This window comes from Phasianus colchicus, chromosome 4, assembly GCF_987193195.1.
Source record: "Phasianus colchicus chromosome 4, bPhaCol1.hap1.1, whole genome shotgun sequence".
NCBI lineage: Eukaryota > Metazoa > Chordata > Aves > Galliformes > Phasianidae > Phasianus > Phasianus colchicus.
In genome coordinates this window covers 67,305,354-67,319,223 of record NC_143439.1, presented here as the reverse complement: position 1 = coordinate 67,319,223, position 13,870 = coordinate 67,305,354, and the positions used below count along the sequence as shown (strand labels likewise).

The following is a 13,870-nucleotide window of genomic DNA, read 5'->3' as shown; positions in this document are numbered from 1 at the left end:
ACAAAGAAAACATGCAGAGTTGTAGACAGGCAGAAGTGGAGACAGTGTGGTAGCATGGTGTAGAATTGTGGCTGCATGGGATCTAGCTCCAGGAATTGCATCTCTCAAGTAGAAAACCATATACTGAATTAGTCATCCTTAGAGCTATGCACTTTCAGATAAGGAGGAGGTGATGTACAAAAGCCCTCCAGTAAAAAGCTGAGATGCTTTTGGGTTTTCATGGTAGCTTCAGATCAGTAGCTAAATGAGAGCTTCCTTTCTGGTTTCACAGCTGCCAAGTGACAGGGCCAATGGGATGTGCTGTGCTCAGTTGGAACAGGATATTGTTTTTCACTAATAAAGATGTTCTGTTAAGTAACTGAGATATACCTTCAGACTATTCTCATAATTAAAGGAAAGCCATCACCATCAAAAATTACTGCATTGCTTTAAACATGGTGGTTAAATGTGAAGCTAAAAATTACTCATGAATTACACTTAATATATTTTAAAATTCTTATGATTTCAAATCTTATAAATGTTTTACAACTCCATTGAATCTTGGGCCAGTTTTGGTTTGCCAAATTGATTGTTGTCCTTGATAGTAAAAACAATTTAAGGAATAAATTATAGTGATGTATTTTCCAACATTTAAATCACTCCTGACTTCTGTGCCAAAGTAGTTATTCCCAATCCAATGAGGCAATTGTTTAGACTGACACAAAGTCAGAGCATTAAATAATAAGAATGAATTTATGAATTGGTTTGTGTAGCACGTCTCATGTTTTCTTTCAGTACATCATGGTGAAGGACATGCTCTCTCCAAGTCCTACTGAAAGACCAGAGGCAGCTGCAATCATAGAAAATCCTGTGTTTGAGGACCTGGAACTCCCAGCCAAACCAGTGCTTAGGCAGAGGTCACGGACAATGAGTTTATCAGGAAATAAGCATTCAAGACAACCAAGCAAATAATTATCCTCAGGATCACTTCTTCTACGCAGCAGGTTTTCAAGGGATTGTTCATCAGAAGGATCCTATGATGCAGAATGTCTACCTTGGAAATGTTTACTTACACTTTCTTTTGCCATAGCTAATGTTTAAGATGTTGGACAGATTTTTGTTTACTTTGACAGCCAATGAAAGTCACACTTCCCACATTCCATTTTTCTTATCTTAACTCTCCTTGGCAGGTGGGTTCAGCTACTGTGCTTACCAGTGGTGTGCTCCATTATCTCTTTTTGGGAGATTGGGATTTCTGGAAGATTTTTTTTATACCTTTTTTTTTTTTTTTTTCCTGAAGCTTGTATATGTCTGCTTGCTGGGTAAGTGAGAGATCTGTAACATGTAAATAGAATTAAAATACTGTATTTTTATAGAGCAAATTACAGTCTCTAAGCCTAGTGAGTGTATATCTGAATCACTTGCTCTTCGGTGAAATGAAGATGATTTTGGAAAAGAAAAACAGAAGAAAAACCACAAAATGATGACTCAATTTTTTGTCTTTGGTAGGTAAACTGGGAATCTGCACTATTTTTAAAGCAAAAAAATTACCACAGCTGTACATACTGTCACTCTCCATAGCCAATCTTTAAAGGAAACTTTTTCATATTTCTACACTGTAGTAGATCTTAGGGAATGCATTTTATACAGATAAACCTGTAGGGAAGGGAAAGCAGCTTTTTGACATTAAAAGAGGGCTTATAGGCAATGGTTGGAAGAGCCATAATAAAAATTATGTACAAAAATGTTGTGATTCTGACAATTTAAACCTAATGAAGTCATACGTGTCGTATGTAATCTTGTAGATTTGTACTTTAAAAAGGAAAATCAACTGGTAGGCATTTGTGTAATCTGCTAATTTAACTGCCTAATGCCGTGCTTTTATTTCTCTTTGTAAATATGTTAATTTTTATTTATAAAATACAGAATCAATCCATTTGGGTTGGTGGTGTACAGAATGCACTCTTTATAATTGCTGAGTGCATTAATTATTGTGACTTATTTAAAGTCTAAATGATTTAATAAACTTTTTTTATTTAAAACAGTAGTAGTCGCTTCTGTTCAAAACCTGCATCTGTGTGCTGCAGGTGGCAGTCTCATGCAGCTAGAATTGGCATCTAGTCTGGCAGCTAGTCTGTATCTGTAACTGGTTTACTTTCTTGTCCTGTACTTGCCCAGTGCTGCAAGGAAAGGAGATGCAGACAGCAGGAAGCAAGGCATGAGGTATCTCAACTTTTTTACAAGTGTGTGGTCCATCAGTACTGTATAGCTCAGCTCTTAGGGTAGCTGCACAGACATCACAGTGGATGTTACTAAAGGGAAAGTAACTTTGCTGGTGTTGGGTACCTGTAACCTTCAGCTCAGACTGCAGAGAGCATGCAGCTGAGCCCTGTGCTGCCTTTATTGAACACCAGCCTTTGCTCTTTGGCCACATCCTTCCCATCACCTCCCGTTCACAGAATGACACAGGTGCACTACTAAAACTGGTTAAATTTATAATGTCAAGTGCAAAGTAAGAGCTATAGTTGCTGGATCAGAAAGAGTGTTCCAACTTAAGCTGTAGGAAATGACCACAATGTATACAGAGAAAGTCAAGTTGATGTTATCATGCTGAAATATTTCTCTAGCATGAAGATTGAATTTGTCTTAGGAAGTACTCCTTTTAAAAAATAATTGCCCATTTGCTTTTACAAACTGGTTCTTGTTCATAGAACTGTGGTATAATTGCATTTTAGCCATATGCCCCCAACTGTCACATTCCAGTCCCTTCTTCCCCTTATTTTCAAGACATTTATTTTTCCATTAGGACATGCTCTTGCATGTTCTGTACCACCTCCTCCAGCAACTGGTTCTGGACCCTATTGCTTGGGCTTGCCCTTCTCGGCATCATTGGGCACTGGCACTGTAATGCTATAGTCCAAGTCTGGAGCAGTCTTGGTGAAGGTGGCTATGGAAACCATGTCCTCTCCAGTGTCTACCTGAGACCTGTGCCTGCAGATGAGCAGCTTCCTCAGGGCCCGCTGGAAGTCCCTGTTGAGGAAAGCATAGAGCATGGGGTTGATAGTGGAATTGCAGTACCCTAACCAAGTGATGATCTTGAAGGTTTCAACCAGGACTGTGCTTGCGGAGTTGCTGCCCCTGGCAGCAAGCCACACATTCAGGACAAAATACGGCAGCCAACACAGCACAAAGACAGAAATGATGATGCTAATGGTCCGTGTGGCCTTGTTCTCCAGCTGCAGGTGGTTCTGCCGCTTGCTGTTAGGGTGGTAGTGGATCTCCAGGGTCTGAGACATGATACGAGTGGCCTTGAGCCGGGAAGCTCGATAGATGAAGAAGTACATACTGCACATGACCATGAAGGGGACGAAAAACGCAAGAGCAGATGCTACGATGGCAAAAATCCAGTTGGTGACGAAGATACATTCTCTGCCTGCATCAAAATCCACCCCGGGGATCTCATTCCAGCCCTTCATGACAGGAAGGAAGGAAATAAGGGAGGAATATACCCAGACTGTGCAGGTCATCACAACGCATCTGCCAAAGGAAAGAGATGGGGAGGGGAGAGAGGGTCCGAGTTACTTTGAGTTGAGAACATCCAGTACAATTCAATCCCCATGGTAACCTTTGTGGGATATCACTGTTCAATCGTCCCAGAGGGCTTTGAGAAGCCACTGAGCATACAAAAAGCTGGAGTACAATAAGTCCATACGTGAACAACTCTAATAACTGAGTACTAGGATCTATGGCTTGCAGAATTGGGGTCAGTGTAAGAGGTGCCCTGAGCCAGGTGGAAAAAAAAAGGAAAGAAAAAAAAAACAGAAAGAAAGGTTTTACAAAGGATTTTTATTAATATTTAAAGTAACAGCAGGTAGGTTTTTCTGACTGGTTTCGGTATTAGCATCCAGCCATTACCCTCAGACAACCTTCTCCACCCTACAGTCCTCACCGTGTTTCACATGAAACCTTGCCAGGAGAAACATTCTGCAAAACTTTAAATGGAGCAAAGTTTCTTTTGTCACGTAGTTCTGATTTGGGGCAGAAAATGCCAACAGCTCATTTGGTCCCTACTTGTTATGGGCTGCAGCCAAGTGAAAATTTGGAGGAAGCTGGAATGAGGAGCAACTGCACTCACCTGCCACGGGACATCCTTCTGGAATAGTGGGATGGGGTCACCACAGAGCAGTATCTGTCCAAGCTGATAAAGCACAGAGTGACAATGGAAGCGGTGCAGAACATGACATCAAAGGAGATCCAGACCTTGCAGAACAGCTTCCCAAACAACCACATCCCCGTCACCTCGTAAATTATGCTGCAAGAGAAATGGGTAGAAACCAAAGCTAGAAAGGCTGATTTAATGTATTTCAGGATTGCGCTGAAATAATATTTTTCACATGGAGGTGCTCAAGAGGAGCGCACAGCAAAGTTAAGATCAGTTAGACACCAGAGATTAGCCCTCCAAGTGCAATCCAAGGCATTAACCCATGCATAGAACGAGGTTGAAAAAGGTCAAGCCCATCCTTCTTCCTGCTTGTGTTGTAAGAAGCGCTCTGTTCTGAGTTCCTCGCATTTACATCTGCGCAGCTTTGTTTATCACAGCTTCTTCCATTGCCCTTTGAAGCACTGACCTTTATCAATCCTCCTCAGTTCCTAAGGGTGTGGAAGGTGCCCACTTTTCAACTCTTGGGTTAAAAGAATAGAGGCTAGGAGGAAGCCTATGCAGCTTGTACCTTCTATAGCTCAGAAACGCCTCAACCAAGGAAACACACCAGCAAAAAGCAGGCGTTATGCCAAAATCATTCCCAGCTAAGTCAGAGGGGCCTATGAGAAGTGAGCAGCGATGGAAGGAACATATGGCAGCTGTAGGAAAGCTGATGAATGTTCCTATAGCATTCAGCTAGATGCAGTTTGCTTTCCCTCTCTGTAGCTCCTGGAGTGCTGCTGAAATAACCATTGTGTGGATTTGATGTGGAGAGCTGAGTAACAATCTGTTCCTGCAGAGCTTTAATTATCCTCTAACTTCACAGCTTTATGGTCAAGTACAGTGGAAGCAGAGCTACAGCACTGCAGTGCCCTTAGGTGGGCTCTTAGGTTGGCAGAAACAGCCAACATGATGTCAGGAGCTAGGAATCAACGCCTGCTCTGCATTTAATTAGCAGCAGTTCATTAAAACTACTGGGAAAGGTTGTGTTAAAAGCACGATAACTGCTCTGAGTGCATTAGCATAGTACAGTGCTGTTGAAGGGCTCCAGCTCTTTTCCTTCCCTTTGACATGTGCTGCCATGCCCACTGAGAAGCAAACTGCAATTCAGAAGAGCAATATGGATGTGCAGCTGAGAACCATCAGCAAAATGAATCTCCTGGTGAGGTCTCTGCCTCATTTCCAGTGACTTCAATGGGGTACGAGCAGGTTAGGTCATCCTACAGCTAAGCTGTAACCAAGTCCCTGGTGTAATAGACTTCAGCTGCTTTATACAGCTCCAAGAGCACTGAATGCAGTGCAGCCATCTGCTGTACACAGACTTCTGGCCACTTTGCAGCATGAGACAGCAGAGCCCACAAGCAAGCTGCTTTGGTTTCATAGAACCATAGGATCTTCCAGGTTGGAAAAGATCTTTTGAGATTACCAAGTCCCAGCACCAAACCATGTCCCTCAAGCCACATCCACACATCTTTAATACCTCCAGGGATAGGACTCCACCACTTCCTTAATTAAATGTAGGGTGAGCATAAATTACCCTACTTCTACTAAAGCAAAATCCTTACTTTTGTACAGAGTGAGGAGGAGATGGCCGCTGTTTTGATAACAGTGACAGTTATCAATTTGCAATGGTAATAAGTGTAAAACAATTCCCCGGACACAGTGAATCACATTTGATTTCCTGCTGAACGCTGCAGTGTTTCTTGTCTGTTGATGTAAGCAAATGATCTGTCTTGAAAGGTCACCAACCTTCCCAACAAACCCCACTGTTGCATTGGCTGAGCCAGAAGGAACAATAAAAATTCAGTGTTTTGCTATGAATATGAAGAATAACACCATTGCAATAGCCTATCAAGTCCATTAATCTGAAATCATCAGTTCTCTTACACAATTAAAGATGTAAGGATTATTTTTACTTCTCCCTCCCACTACCAGAAGATAAAAGAGAAGGTTAAAGTGGTATAAAACATAATTTCACTGTGCTGATTTCAATAGACTGGGAGAGATGAGGGGAAAATACCCTCCTGATTTGCTCTACCTTTGAAACGTTAGCAGCACCCACGCAGTCATTGCAGTTAATGATGGGACACGCCAGGGGCTGTCCCCACCTCTCATCCTCCAAATGCTGCCAAAACATTCAGCAACATTCAGACTGGCTCCATCACCCTGGAGCCTCTCCATAGCCAGCAAGAGAAAACTCTCCATTCATGACAAAGGAAACCTCACCAACAGGTTTGGGTCAGGAAACTGAGGCACAGAAGCATCTGTAATCACTGACCCAGCATTCAGATCTTAGGAGAGCACTTCTTACCTGAACGGCATGACAAGGCAAGCTACAAGGAAGTCTGCCATGGCCAAAGACATGATAAACATGTAGGTGACAGTCCGCAGCCTCTTTTCCACCACTGGGCAAATAAAGACTACTGTATTTCCCAGGAGTGTGACCAAGTCAATGAGGGTGAGTATGAGCCCGATGGCCACCTCCTGGAGGCCGATCCCTGCCCATCTGCCAGCTCCTTTCACAAAGGATGATGTAGAAGAGAAATTAGAGAGCCACGACTCATTTTTGTCCATCAGCATCTTCCCACCGTTAAGAGCTGAAAGAGAGAAAAAGGGGAAAATATTAACACTTCAATGCATGGTGAAGGGAAGTACAGAAAACATTTATGTTCTGTTGGCTTCAAGAAAAATCCACGTGCCCTGCTGTGCCTCTGCCATCACCATCCCATGGTCATCAGCTCAGAAGTGTCTGATACAACGTGCCGTGCTGGCTGAAGTTGTCCCTGGCAATTAAAAGCTCTCCTGTGAAGGACAAGTGAAGGGTGCTGAGAGCAGACAGAACTCAAGCAAGCAACTGTAGCCCAAATTAAAGCAGCTCTGCTAAGTCCCACTTAGCAGCAAGCCATAGCCACAAAATACATTCTTGAGATCAAGACATGCCATCCACAGACCAGGTGAGACTGCTAACCCAGGCTGGGCCCTTTCATAATCCATAGTTTATACATAGCCTGATTTGTCCTGTTTGTTTTTTAGGCTCTGATTGTATTTTTCTCTCACGGTAGAGGATGGTGGGCAGCTCCATCCCATGCTCTGAATCGCAACCAGAGCTGCCAGTAACCCCATAGGGACCTTATGGCAAGAGTGATTAGGGTGTAGCAGACTTGTGTTCCCTTCTGAGCACAGCAGGGATGCTCCCAGCTCCTCAGTGTGTCAGGATAAATGTCCCCATGACCCAATATACCAGTGATAGGCCCTTTAATGTCTGTCACTCCCCAGCACCCTTATAACTGCTTGGTCAGCATGAAGAGCCCTCAACAACTTGCTTATTCCTCATACAGAAGTAATTTCAGGCTGCTGGACACCCCTGCAGCTCCTCTAACACTGTGATAGACCAAACCTGCAAACAATTTCCAAGAAGTAAAAGCACTGTGGATTTATATAATGACATAATGATGTTCCCTGTTTTGTCTCTGATTCCTTCTCGCTGCAATTCCTAATGTTGTTTGCTGCTTTTGATTGGCACTTAGCACTCAGATGACCTTTTCATGTTCTAAAGATCTCCCTCCTGAATGGCAACGCTCAGCTCAGAGCCCACTGCTGCCCATACAAAGGTAGGAAGCAATCAGGTTCCTTCCCTTGCATCACCACTGAAGTCTGCCACTTCACAGCTAAATTTCTCCTTCCATTTAATGCTCCATCACTGAGCCTCATAAAAGCTTTACTGCAATTTTTCGGGTCAGGCCTCATAGCATTAAGATGGTCTCCCAAAATATAGAAAACTCAGATTTCACTCAATTTCAAGTTTTTCTCCTGTTTTTCCTTTGCACCTGAATAATTACGGATGGGAGCGCTGTTTGCTGCCGAGGTTTTTAGATGTGACACTGAAACACGAGCTGAGCAGTCACATCTGCCCATCACATGTGCCCACGTGATTCTTTGGTGTGTGTAAGCATTTGTACAAACAAAGCAGATCATTACTTACACACAGCTGCTCTGGTGATGATCCGTGAGCACACACTGCTCTAAAACTTCAAGTAGAACTCTGTCTTTGCAGTCTCTCTATGATGCTCGAGCACCACCTTAGTTACTGGTACAGGCTGGCTTAGAAGGTCTTTCCTAGTGAGAATCTAACAGCAAGCTGCTTCTAATGCAGGATACATCTAGGAGAAGGACACAGCAGTGCTCAAACAGAGGTGACAAACATGTCCACGCTCACAAAGCATCAAAGCAACACTCGTATTATTGTTTGGCTATGACACAAAGACACACTGAGCAGCTAGAAATCAGGCGCTCATCATCTGGCCACCTATGCCATTTCTCCAGCAAGAAATACTCAGCAAAAAGAAGGGATGGTGGATGCTTGAAACTTCAGGACTGGGCTCAGGGTGCAGACAACAGGGTCCTGCTGCTCCTGGCTGCATTTCAAGCATCCCCACATAGAGTCCCTGGAAGTACATCTGCACACTGTGTTATACAGAGAAGCCAGCAACTTCTTTCTTTCTCGCTAAGAAATGCTCCTCCTGAGTCACCTGGAGCCTTGTTAACACAGAAAAGCAGTAATCTTAAAACTTCTGGGACAAAACAGGATGGGCCATCCTTCCAAGGGATGTACTTTGCTTCCAGACCCTGTTAACCAAGTAAAAAGCATAGGACAACACGCAGCTATGCCTCCCCACGGTGCTCCCACCTGTAAAGCAGTGAACCACAGAATATCCTGAGTTGGAAGGGATCCACAAAGCTCTTCAGGCACGTAAAGCATGCCTAAAAGGAGGCTGCACCAGCAAGCACTCCTCAGCACTTCTCCCTCTCTCTTTTCCATCTGCAGAGTAGCGTTTTTAGTACAAAAGATGATTTCTTCCCACCCCCAAATCAGCAGCAAGCAGAGCAGGTGTGGAAACACACCAGCAGCAAGCACGATCCTTACCTTCAAACCTGACCACGGCCACAGCCGGGTGAAGCATCACAGCAGCATCATAGAGCAGCAGTGGGATGCAGCATGCAGGACACCACAGTCCATTCCCACTCAGTGCTTGGAGCTGGGCTGCATGTGAGCATCATCTGCTCCACCGCCGTGCATCAAACGCTGCAGAAGTGAGTCTGCTGCACTTCTCCGAGGAGCTGGCAGGAAGCAGTAAAACTCAGGGCAAAGTTAAACCTGCATTGTGAATGCAAGGGAGGGTCCACAAGTGTTGGGGGTGCAAAACCCCAAAAGCCAAGGTCTGAACCCCAACCTGCAGGGATGAAACTCACAACCCCAGGGCTGCAAAGCCCCAACCACTGCGGCTACAGATCTTCAAGATGTGGGGTACAGACCCCTCAACCCCGGGGCTACCAGTAGCCAAGATGCAAACCTTCAGCCCCTGGGATTCAAAACCCCATGTCGTGGGGGTGCAAAACCCCAACCGTGGGGGCTGCAGATCCCCAACCCTGGGGCTGCCAGCACCCGAGATGCAAAACCCCGTGATGTGGGAGTGCAAAACGCCATCCCCCGGGATTCAAAACCCCATATCCTGGAGGGTCAGAATCCCACGGGCGAGCTGCGCATCCCTGGGGGTACAAAACCCCCACCCCCGAGCACGAAAAGCCCCAACCCGCGTAGAAAACCCCCAGCAACAAGAGCTCGGGGAGGCACAACCAGCACTCCCAGCTCAGTGCCGGGGGTCTCCCGGTGCCCCCAGCCGAGCTGCACTTACCGGCAGCAGGCGGTACCCGGCCCCCATCCCCCGGGAGCCCTCGGTGCTGCCGCCCCGCCCCGCCCCGCCTCCCGGAGCCGCCTCCCCTCGGGTCCCTCGTCTGCAAAACGAATGGGTTTTTTTTTTTTGGTTTGGTTTGGTTTTTGTTTGTTTGTTTGTTTGTTTTGGATGAGCGAGTCTGGTGTGTTTTACGTCGGGTTTGTTGTTTCAGAAATAGCAGATCACCTTTTGAAAGTAATAAAGTCTGCTTTAAGTGATGCTTTTCAACTCCAGCAGTGAAATTAAACAGGAAAAGGAAAGGGGGAAAAAAATGGATATCACAACTGTCTATCTATCTATCTGCCTACCTACCTATCTACCACCCTCCCTCCTCTTTAGGGAGCTGTTGGAGAGGGTCCAGAGGAGGGCCACAAAGATGATCAGAGGTCTGGAGAAGACAGATGAAGACAGGCTTAGGGAGCTGGGCTTGTTTACCCTGGAGAAAAGAAGGCTGCGGGGTGACCTCATTGCAGCCTTCCAGTACCTAAAGGGAGCCTACAAACAGGAGGGGAATCAACTCTTTGAAAGGGTAGATAACTGCAGGACGAGGGGAAATGGTTTGAAGTTGAGGGAGGGGAGATTTAGGTTGGATGTGAGGGGGAAGTTCTTTACAGAGAGAGTGGTGAGGTGCTGGAATAGCTGCCCAGAGAGGTTATGGATGCCCCATCCCTGGAGGTGTTTAAGTTCAGATTGGATGGGGCCCTGGACAGCCTGGTCCAGTATTAAATGTGGAGGTTGGTGGCCCTGCCTGCAGCAGAGGGGTTGGAGTTTCATGATCCTTGAGGTCCTTTCCAGCCCAGGACAGTCTGTGATTCTGTGATTCTATGATTATAGATTCTATCTACATTGTAAATAACATGGGACTGGATAAATAGGCCCTGAGGAATGTCAGATGTGTTTTGTTTTCTCTTCCTTTGTCTTTTCAGGAGGATCCTCATATGAAGGTATGGCCCCTTGTTCAGCATTGTTTATGCAGGGCAACTGCATGAAGAGCAGAAGGAAGAAGTAAGCATTTGCCTTTCTGTCTATCTTGATTCAGCCAGCTGTGAAGCTCTGCAGTCATCTCAGCCGCCCTGCACTGCTGCTCTGCTCCCTTCTCCAAAGGCTGTGGAGGGGATACATACTCCTCATTTTGCCTGTCCCAATTGTTTCTAATTTACACACTTGAAGTAAAGAGCATGGAATGACTTGTAGCCCTATATCGTTCTGCTGAAAAATCAGAATCCTTCCAAAATATACCCTGTGAAATAGATGGCAATTGCTGGAACCTAGAACAGAGTTCATCAGGCATTTACAATCACAGCAATCATTATTTAAAGGCAGAGGGAAGATTTATACAGTTGTGGAATTACACACAGAGTAGAAGAAAATAACAGCAAGTGTTTGTAAGTACTTGGGTGTTTTTATGAAGTGCCCAACATTTTTCATCCTATGGGGCAATTTTCATAGAATCATAGAATGGCCTGGGTTGAAAAGGACCACAATGATCATCCAGTTTCAACCCCCTGCTATGTGCAGGGTCGCCAACCACCAGACCAGGCTGCCCAGAGCCACATCCAGCCTGGCCTTCAATGCCTGCAGGGATGGGGCATCCACAACCTCCTTGGGCAACCTGTTCCAGTGCTTCACCACCTCTGTGTGAAAAACTTCCTCCTAATATCTAACCTAAATCTCTCCTGTCTCAGTTTACAACCATTCCCCCTTGTCCTATCACTACCCACTCTTGTAAACAGCTGTTCCCTCTCCTGTTTATACACTTTAAATTTGGTGTCTCCGAATGGATTCCACTTGGAGAGGAGAAAGGACATTTCCTTCAAAACTTCCAAGACCAAACTTGAAAACAGAATAAAAGCCTCCCATTCCAGTGCTGACCCATCCCAGTCTTTACTGGTGTTGGGAATGCAAACAAAGAGCAGGAGGGGGCACCCACAGGACAAAGATAAGGGTGATTTTATGGGAATCTGTGGAACACAGACTGTGGGACTATCATTTCTCTCAGTGGCAGCGAGCAGCACCATCTGAATCTGAAGGTGTCAGACCTTGAGGGGACCTTGGGCAATTTATCCCCTGGGAAAAGGTCTAATGCTGTCAGATCACAGTCCTTGCAAACTGATTGATAATCCAACAGAAATTTGGTAGTACTTCTCAGCAAAATGAGAATTTTCTGCCTGTAAAAGGACACGTCCTAGTTATCAGACTGTCAGGTTTGTAACATGGGCACCCTGCTTTCCCTGCTTACACCACTGCACTTTGTAACATGGGCACCCTGCTTTCCCTGCTTACACCACTGCACTTTCTCCTATGGATCACCGTGTTTTGCAAACAAAAGCCCATTGTCCAGAAGGAGCCTTGGTAATTCCCCTGTGTGTCAATGAGCCATAAACCAAGACTCAGTGAGTAAGGCCAACATTCCCCCTAAGTGCCCAGACTGGGAACAAAGGCTGGGTTTGCAGCAGCATTGTGTAACTCAGTGGGCACTTTGGGCTCTCAAAGCCCTTCAAGAAATTCAAGCCCAAGAGGTACCAAAACTCTCAAGCTGAGTCATCAGAAACGGGTGGACGTTTCTGTCAGCCTCCATCACTAGCCAAAAATTGCTCAATGAATCAGCATCAAGGTCTGAAACAAGAAGCTCTGGGTTCTGTGTGATAACGTTTAGCTTGATGTGAGGGAGGGGTGTTGCAAATGCTTACCTTGGAAGGAGAGAGCAGCAGTGCCAGAGTGATGCGTGGTGTTCTGAGTGGGAGGAGAGCACAAAACCACCAGAGGAAAAAGGCAATTTATCCCACGGAGTGCCACAGTCCAGTGCCTATTTAAATAGCTGCAGAATTTTTACTTACTTCCAACAGTTGTGTTTCATGGCTCTACTGTATTTCTGGCAACAGCAATGAAATTGTATTATAAATCTCTGAGGAAAAAAATATCATGTCTGACACTTATCATGAAAACCACTTCTCAGGGTGAAGTAAGTTGCCAAAGAAGATTTTCTTTTCCCTTTCTATTATTGTCCTGACAAGCTGGACAAGGGCTGCTTTCTCTTGTGCTGAAAAGATCTAATTATATACATACATAAAAAAGCAGAAGGCAGTAACCATTTGTCTTGTATGACTCATCACTGTCTTTCCAAATGTCATTGATGCTGGCAAGCTAACTACAACCACGAAACACATTAATGCCTCACAAGGCTGCTCGGCGTGATGGCAGGCTGACAAGGATTAGGCTGAGTAATTGGGAGGAGATGGGAGGAAGGTTTCCAGTGGACACCTGGCATTGTGCTACAGACATTGCAGAAGGGAAACCACTGAAAGACAAACCAATGCCTTCAATGGCAACGCCCGTAGCAAGGTGCTGTGATTTCTGCAACCCATTAAACTTGAAGAAACAGAGCATTGTCCAAGTGGAAGAGGAGACATCCATTATTGGCGACACCTAAGAGCAACAGTGACATGAATGCAACCATTCCCTTGTTTTGTTTTCTTCCATACACCATTGCACATCACAGAGACCAAACCCAGACCTGCTCCTACCAAGCCTCTGCTGCCGTAGCTTGAACTTCTTGCTTGGACATGGGAAGCATGTTGGAAGGGACCACAAGCTCCTCTTGTATCACAGACACAAGCTGAGCTCTTTGAGGTTTTCCTGCCTTCATTGGGCCACTCAGCTCTAGCCCAGGAAGCCAGATTGGGCTGAACAGAAGACAGAGCCAAAAGATCTGCTGGGTCTCCTAAAGGCAAGCTATACCCAAAAAAATCATAGGTACCTCTGAAAGCCCTACAAGTCTTCGAAGAAGTACATCCTTCCATAGCAAGGTGAGCAGAGTATTTCCAAAGCACAATTTTTCCTGAATGGCACAGATTTGCTGACAGCTCTTGTGCCAGCATCAGTCTGCTCCAAAGAACAGCACTGTTCATGTTCTACAGTCCTAACTGAAAATGCATCCTCTTGCTGCTTAATTCTGATC

General features: G+C 45.2%; 2 protein-coding genes across 5 annotated transcripts in view; one reads left to right on the top strand and one right to left on the bottom strand.

Annotated features, from left to right (window-relative positions):
• EIF2AK3 (eukaryotic translation initiation factor 2 alpha kinase 3) overlaps nucleotides 1-1,951 on the top strand; it is a 40,071-nt gene extending 38,120 nt beyond the window's left edge. For both annotated transcript variants that reach the window (XM_090139880.1, XM_031588186.2), the window contains exon 17: nucleotides 775-1,951. In XM_090139880.1, coding sequence (XP_089996006.1) covers nucleotides 775-951 — 177 coding nt within the window. In that variant the 3' untranslated portion in view covers nucleotides 952-1,951. The remainder of the gene's footprint in view (nucleotides 1-774) is intronic.
• Nucleotides 1,952-2,097: 146 nt separating this feature from the next.
• On the bottom strand, nucleotides 2,098-9,917 carry LOC116226003 (histamine H2 receptor-like). 3 transcript variants are annotated; one of them, XM_090139878.1, is made up of 6 exons: nucleotides 9,874-9,917; nucleotides 9,105-9,335; nucleotides 8,163-8,340; nucleotides 6,492-6,777; nucleotides 4,115-4,291; nucleotides 2,098-3,516 (listed from the first exon to the last, which is right to left on the bottom strand). In XM_090139878.1, exons 4-6 carry the CDS (start codon nucleotides 6,758-6,760, stop codon nucleotides 2,838-2,840), a joined length of 1,125 nt encoding a protein of 374 aa, XP_089996004.1. In that variant the 5' UTR covers nucleotides 6,761-6,777; nucleotides 8,163-8,340; nucleotides 9,105-9,335; nucleotides 9,874-9,917; the 3' UTR covers nucleotides 2,098-2,837. The 3 variants fall into 3 exon arrangements, with proteins under 3 accessions (XP_089996004.1, XP_089996005.1, XP_089996003.1); XM_090139879.1 differs by having other exon boundaries at nucleotides 9,105-9,298; nucleotides 9,874-9,893; XM_090139877.1 differs by lacking the exon at nucleotides 9,874-9,917 and having other exon boundaries at nucleotides 9,105-9,850.
• Between the last annotated feature and the right edge of the window lie 3,953 nt (nucleotides 9,918-13,870).

What these genes read in the sequence shown, in the direction of transcription:
- LOC116226003 (XM_090139878.1), bottom strand. Translation starts at nt 6,760, where the DNA reads ATGCTGATGGACAAAAATGAGTCGTGGCTCTCTAATTTCTCTTCTACA. An exon ending in TGCCTTGTCATGCCGTTCAG is followed by an intron (nt 4,292 to 6,491) that starts GTAAGAAGTGCT and finishes TTTCTCTTGCAG; the next exon opens with CATAATTTACGAGGTGACGG. An exon ending in AGAAGGATGTCCCGTGGCAG is followed by an intron (nt 3,517 to 4,114) that starts GTGAGTGCAGTT and finishes TTCCTTTGGCAG; the next exon opens with ATGCGTTGTGATGACCTGCA.